Below are 7,468 nucleotides of genomic sequence, written 5' to 3' on the forward strand. Positions count from 1 at the left end.
ATAGATGTAGGAGATTGATGAGCGCCGGGATAGGGAGAATAGTGAGGCATTTGATGAAGGAGTGTAAACTGGCAACAGTGGAATTAATTCCACCACCCTCCCGACAAGATTGAAAGTTCTCCCCTCTGCGTGACCTCCAAGTCTGAATCATCTTCAGATTCAGGCCGGTGTAACCAGGTCTCTGTGCATAGTTTGTAAAACAGCATCCCAGCAGCTGCATAGATGTGCATCAAAAGCAAGAAAACACTGACGATCGCTTCATTTTTCACCTGTGTTTCACCTGCACAACTTTAGGGGGCAACATAATCCACTACATCTCTAGCACCACAACTCTGCAAGTTCCAAAAGAAATGCACTGCATCGTTGACCTATTTTGTCTAGACTACTTCATAAATGACATAAGAAAAGCAAGAACATTAAAGTAAGTCTGTCCTCTCTCAGACAAGTGCCTGGCTCTGGTTTCTAAAGGAGAAAAATAGGCGTATTGTCCCAAAGAGCTATCCAGAGTGGTGATCAGGGCGCCGTGACCTTGCTGGTGTGGCAGGGGCTGGATGTGGTTTGGGAGGGTCATCCATTTTGTTAATGGTCCTGTCAAGTGACACCTGTGCTTGCCTCTCCCCTGTCTGGAGTGCTAATGAAGCGCGAGAGTGGAGGAGTCTGGGAGTCGGGGTCAATAGCCACCTTGGAGACCGCAGCCTCGGCGCTCTGCGCCACCTACGCCCTGTCAGCCAAATAGAGTGGAGCCACAGATACATTATCAGGGCTGAAGCACTAATGGCAGTGGTGTGGCTTTAAGATAGACCGAGTCCTTCCCTTTAAATTAGCATCCAGCAGCTCTGAGTGGAGAATGCTGACTTCAGTAAACCACGGGGCAGCAGCCAAACAGCACAGAAAATGGCTCTTCGCATCAGGACAGTGGCCTCCATGTTTGCGGTTCCTGCAAGAGAGCCGGCTCTCCTCAGGGGAGGTGTCAGCACATTGATGAATATTTCTCTATTAACCGCCTCCCATTGTCAGCTCTGGCCTTTGTGTTTCAGGCCAATCCGTCAGAGCGTGAGGAGCTCCCAGGTCGACGTCTCCCTCAGGTCATTATTGAAGTCCCAGTGACCCGGCACAGCCGTCCTCTTTGCTGAGGTGGCTGCTTCCAGGCCTCACAAACAAGAATCAGCAATTAAGCGCAGCATCAGCAACAACAAAAGCAATGCGGGCATCGAAGAGTAGGTGGGATGAAAGTCTTCAGAGACTTGCTAACAGGGCTAATGTGACCCGGCGTGGCCTCTTTAGGACGGCCCTGTCAACTGATATGAGCCATGAAATATTACACACAGCCACATATAGCGCGGCTGTGAGAGCCAGTATGATAGATGGGCTTAGATAAGTGCAGTGCTGCAGTCTGGCGAGATTTACTGTGTCCTCTGATGCTCGAGACAAAAGGATACTTCATGGTGCTATATATAGAATAGAAAAGAGGAAAAAAACAAGTTGAAATGCAATCATGTATCATTTATTTAACAAAATAAGACTTTCTCCTATTGGTGGGATAGCACAGCCATCATTGATTTTTTTTTTTCTTTGTATATTGTTTGTTTGTTTTTTTTAATCTCTGCACCATTTGTTTGGGAGACTGTAGCTTGCTGACCCCATGTAAGCTTGAAAAAATATTACATCTTTGCATATGTACAAATAAAAATAATGGCATTGTTCAAGATAATTCTCAAAGACATGCAATTCTCCAGAGTCTGAATAACGCAGTGAAGGATGAGGAAAAAAGAAAACAAAACAGCAGTAAGGAAAGAAAATTTAAAAAGAGGTTCTCAGAATAAAACCTCACAATCCATCTTCATTATGGTGCAACTTTTTTTTGTGTGTATGATAGGCATAATGGTAGTATACTTAAATCATTCCTTTTCAGTTAGAATTCATTTGGACAGCAAAACTTTTCCCCCCCAGAGTTGAATACCAAGCGCTTGAGTGAAAAATAAATACAGACTTTTTAAGATCTAGGAGAGAGATATTGAGAAAAACAAAAAAATCAAGACAAGTTTATCATTTTTAAGCTCTGCTTCCCACCCGTCTTGGATCACCAAAGTCTGTTCTTTCTCTGCTGCTGCAGTTGATCCATCAGTCTTTTGCCTTTGGAGCACCAGTCGCAATCCTGAGGCTAACAGGTGGTGTTCCTGGCAGGCAGGCCAACAGGCATGATGCCCTGTACTGGTGATGACCCCAATCTTGAGTATCCATCTTCAGTGCTGCTCTGGAGAATCCCAAGCTGGTGCCTGCAGTCTGTGGGCATCAACGCAGTTTTGGATGTCACTGGTATCCAAGGGCTGAGGCTGAGCCCAGTCTCTGACTGTAGAGGGCATAGGGGGAGTAGTAGGCTGAGGAGGAGGGCAGGGATGGCATGGGAAGTCCTGGGGCTCCTTGCAAGTGGGATTTGCTGTAGGGGTGGTAGCGTGCCAGACCCAAGCCAGGGGAGCCACGGAGGGAGAAGGAACTGGGCAGGGTACCCGGGCTGCTGGGTGGGGGCAAGTGGAGATGGCAGGAAGCTGTCGATGAAACCGATGACGGATAGGCAGACAACAACTTAGTGTCCACCATACCAGGCAGGGCTGTGTGGGTACGCAAGTGGGCCAGCAGCTCCTCTGATGTTGCAAAACGCTTATCACAGGGACCCCCAACAGACACCCAGTTACAGGCATGAGGCAGCGGTTCATTAGGGAGCATGAAACCATACGTGTAGAGGGGGTGGGAAAGAGAGGGGGTTGTGCTGGAGGACAAGGAGTTAGAGTGTAGAGAGTGAAGGTGATGTGAGGGGTAAACCAGGGGAAAACCAGACTTGAGGCTCGAAGGGTCATGGACGCAGGTGGAGCAGTTACTGCCTCCTAGGTGGGGTGCATTGGGGTAACTCAGACAGTAAGGGTCCCGACATAAACTCTGCATCAGAGATGGGGGTGAGGCTCCAGTGAGCGGGCTGGAGCTGGGGTGCTTCCCTGAAAGTCCTAAACCCAAACTAGATTTGGTAGGGTCCAAGCCAGGGACAAACTGGGACGGGTAGCCGGCATAAGCCCCGACAATGGAGCCATGGTAGCCCATAGAAGCAGGGGGTAGGGGAAAGACAGAGTGTCCTGGTTTAAATGGGGAGACTGGGGCGATGTGCCCTGAGCCCAGACTGGACTGTGAGGAGGCCTGTGGGTCAGCCTTGCTCTCTGGCCGCGGGCTGCTTGCAGAGCTGGCGTTGCTGGAGTTGGCGCTGGCCCGTACGTGGCTGGAGTTGGCTAACTGTGCACCATCGATGCCTGACTTAGCTGCATCTGAGTCTTTTTTACCAGCGTTGTTGCTATTACTGTCCGAGCTGGCTGGCTCTGAGCTCCCAGGTTTGCTGTCCACGTGTGGAGCCTGCGAGTGTGGTGGGGGCTGTATGGAAGGGGAATGACTTTGTCTGTGGGGCTGGCTCTGACTGTGCAGGGGAGGAGAACTAGAGCCGGGTGACCGTGAATGGGGAGGAAAAGATGGACATGAACCACCACCGGAGTTTCCATTTGGCACCCTGAAAGACGCTTTATCTGAAGGCCCCTTCGTCACCAGAACGTCCTTACGGCAGTCGCCTGATGACTTGGAGTAAGGCTTGAAGCTGGATTTGTCCTCCAGGGACTGGTGCTGTTCTCCGGACTTGGATGACCGGCTGGAGGGCTCCTTGTCTCCCAGACTACCGGAGGAGAGGGAGGCCAACTTGGAGGAATTGGGGGGGTCTGGTTTACCAATTTGAGAGCAGGTCTGTGCCAGCAGGGCCAAAGGACTCTTCTTGGCATCCAGCTAAGGAAAAACAAAAACAAAAGCAATAGATGAAAGATTTTTTTTTTAAAGCAAATCAAACACTACACCATAAAACCCATACAGATTAAAAAAAATTAAATTCCGAGATATTATATTCTAATTTTTCAACAGTGAAATGAATAAAAGACGTCAGAGGGTGAAAGTTGAAGCAAAGTTTAGGAAAAAACGAAGAAAAGAAAATGAAAAATATCGTAAACATTCCATAAATACAAACGGAACGATTAACAACGTGGTGTTAAAGTGGCAATTTTTTTTAAAAAGTGTATAAGTTGCAGTCATTTTGTATTTATAAACTCTGGTGTTTTGCATTTTGGCCCCAAAAAACTGCCGTGCGTAAAATGGCGCAGACGGGATTTTCGTCGGATAACATTCCTGCCCTCCTACACCCGTGGATTTAAGAAGAAATAATTCAAATTAAGAAGAATAAGAAAAAGACAAAGAGAAAAACGACATCTGGTGCCGCAGACATATCTTAATTTTTTTTTCTTATCCACTTACTTCAATACTGGCAGGCGCGGATGTGAGAGGCTGGAGGTACTCCGGGTGCAGCAAGTGGCCGCTGTGCGCCGTCAACATCTTTACGATCCGGATAGGAAGCCTTTTAGCCTGGCGCGAAGGATCCGAGGGAGAAAGACAAGGAGTGGGTGTGGGAACGGACGGTCTCTCCGTTCCTGTCCGGTGTGGATCGTCGGCGGCGCTGCGTTCCGGGGACTGGCTGCGTAAAAGCGGTTCAGGTCCACCGGGGAGATCTCTCATCTGGATCGGGGCGCAAAGAGGGACGGAGGCATGTAACGGGTGGACGCGGGGTTCACTTTCATTTAGAAGCACATTTCATGGTGATGAACATTTAAAAAAAGAGAGTGCAGTAATCCACAGGGCAGTGCGTTGTGCGCGTCCTTCGTGTCGGACCAAAGCTGGCTCTACAGAGGAACAAATCGCCCAAATGTCATCCTTTATGGGGCTCTTTAATATTACCCGTCAGTTATTCCTAAATATTCCTTATCCAGTGTTGGAGAAGATGGAAACAAAAACACCACAAGTAGTCACTGCTCTTCAAAATAACGGGTAAGTTGAAGGAATATCCCCGCAACGGACAGAGTGTGCGACAGTCCTCCCGTGTGCGTGTTTCTCTCCCACTGCAGCAGCCTCACAATACCTCACTTCTTCCACATACTAAAGACGGGAAGGGAGGGATTTCAAAGCAAGGAGCCGCCGTCCAATCATAAGTGCCCGCATTTACAAGCAGGGGCGGAGCGAGGATGGGGTGGAGTGGGGTGAGGGAGGCGAGGGGCGTTTGTCTCCCGGCCTCACCCTCTTACCCAGGGCTGGAATGTAGGTGGAAATCTGTGTCAGTGACCTCCATAAGCCCAGTGCAAACTACACATAAAGTAGCAGTAAAATATTTGCACCACAGATCTGAGAGCAGTTTAAGCAGCAGGAACTTTATCCACAGTGCTTCCACACACAAACGTCTCCCGACTGCTGGGAACTAACTGCGTGTGTAGTTTTCTATTGAATGTACCCAACGCCATTCATGGGAATAAGGTACGTGTAATTCAAAATAATAATAACCTACTGTCCATGGGCATTTCTGGCATGTTAATAGCTTTATTGCATTATCACAGCCCTGCTGCCATCTCTGCTGGACGTAACTCAATTTTTCCAGCTTCACATGATTCAAGTTTTATGTATTTTGCTGTGACAGCACATGATATCTTTCCATCTTTTTTTGTGCATTCACGTCCCCGCCCTCTCAAAACACTGGCATGTTAAGAGTTGAATGACAGTTGCTATTGTAATTATGAGAAATGCATGGTACTTTGAGAACTCTTCTCCAACTCATACATGCTTATAAAATAAAACTGCAAAAGAGTCCCTCCTTGGCTGCCAAATTAGTAAGCCAGTAATTGAATTTCATTTTCTATAAAGAACAACGAGCTGTGCTTTATGGGGATTTCCATCCCGGTTTAAACGCCACCTCCTACCAATCAGATGGCTTGGCTCTAACTCCCCCATCCATAATCCAACATATTACAACACTGTAACAGTCAGCATGTTTAAAGTAGTTTCATGGGTCACTGATTACTGGCTAAAGAGAAATCAGAACAGCCCTTTCTTCTGAGGTTAAATAGGTAAAACTGTTTGACATTTCACAGCACAAGCCGGCCTTATCAAGAGGCACTGCCATCAGCCTAGCGCCTTGATTCTAATGGCCGCTGCCATTTATCTGCAGCTGAGTGGAAAGTCAGTGTGAGGAGGATGAAGTCACTTCAGCCTCATTCAACAGCATCACTGTTTGACCTGTCATCATTAGGCTTAGTCATCACTCATCACCCACACGCTGCCACTGACGCTTCAATGACCCGAAGAGATCCAAGAATATGTGAACGTGCACGCCGCCAGGCTAAGTGCGGTGGTACAGTCTCCTGTCTGTTTGTTTAAACCTGTCTGTCGCCACCTCGGGTCGAGACACATAAACAGGTGACGCACTCGCTGCGATATGCAAAGGTAACGCTGAGAGCTTACGATTTTTTCTTTCTTTCTTTTTTTTACAACGTAGACAGCCGGTTAAGTCGTGTGTCTTATTGTTTACCACACAGTCATCCACTTGTTAAAAGGGTGAGTGCGTAAGTCGTAGGTGGGGTTGGATAAGGAAGGGGCGTCCAAAAGGAGACCAAGGAGGACACTGGGAAAAGCCAGACAAAGGCAGCAAGAGAATGAAACAAGGGAGGGCTCAAACAACAGGGAGCAACTCCTTTCATGTGTCCCCTTGATGTAGGCTGGTAACAGCTGTTTTGGCGTGTCGATGACTGATGGCTGTTTCCTGTTGTGGATATTTTAAGGCGACAGCTTTTCTGTTAAAGAGTTTTCTCAGCATGCCCAGGTCCTGCTGGCCCTTGAGGCATTTCCATGCCTTTTCCATGGTTGTATCAAAGCATTGGGTTTGGCTGGAACAGCAGCCAAACAAACCACCCCCTGCTCCCCAGGATGGGGGCCGATAGGGGCTGAGGAGGAGCGGACCCCACATGCCCCTGTGATCCTGTGATTTATAAAGCCGCTGAGGCCTGTAATGGACGCTATAGCTCTGTGGTGGGGTCTAATTCATTCCTGTGTTGAAAAGCTGCCTTTGCTTGACTCCAGAGTAAATATATAATGCTGACATTAGGCAGCTGAATTCTTCAAACCTGGCTCAAGCAAATCCTCATCTGCTCGTTTGTCTTTGCTCCATGTTTGGAATTGCTGAGGAGTTTTGTGGCGCACGTGGGGATTAGCCTCGTGTAGACGCTGTGTGATCGTTTAATGAGGAGATGACATTGATGTGCACTCATTTGAGTCTTTTTTGTTTCCCCAACACTTCTACATGTTGTCACTGGTGTCAGCCAGAATTTGACCAGATCTGGCTGGGTCCCTCAGCAAACATTTTCTACCCTTACAAAGATCTTGACATTAAATTTCCAGTGTTTGAACATTTATTTCATAGTCAAAATTGTGAAGGTTTTAGGGTCCAAGATGTTGCCTTATTATATCCATGAAGCACATTCAAGTATTTTTTGTGCTTTCTCGCAACAAAGAGTTTTTGTATATTAGTCTGTTTTATTTTTTTATTTATTTTATTAGACTGGAACAAAACAAA

At 47.5% G+C, this 7,468-nt stretch overlaps 1 protein-coding gene across 1 annotated transcript; it reads right to left on the reverse strand.

Annotated features, from left to right (window-relative positions):
* Positions 1 to 1,488: 1,488 nt before the first annotated feature.
* Positions 1,489 to 5,003, reverse strand: znf703 (zinc finger protein 703). The gene is made up of 2 exons (XM_084946956.1): positions 4,333 to 5,003; positions 1,489 to 3,813 (listed from the first exon to the last, which is right to left on the reverse strand). Exons 1-2 carry the CDS (start codon positions 4,588 to 4,590, stop codon positions 2,311 to 2,313), a joined length of 1,761 nt encoding a protein of 586 aa, XP_084803082.1. The 5' UTR covers positions 4,591 to 5,003; the 3' UTR covers positions 1,489 to 2,310.
* Positions 5,004 to 7,468: the final 2,465 nt, after the last annotated feature.

This window comes from Perissodus microlepis, chromosome 12, assembly GCF_051167445.1.
Source record: "Perissodus microlepis isolate ML-2025 ecotype Zambia chromosome 12, ASM5116744v1, whole genome shotgun sequence".
In the NCBI taxonomy this organism is placed as follows: Eukaryota; Metazoa; Chordata; class Actinopteri; order Cichliformes; family Cichlidae; genus Perissodus; species Perissodus microlepis.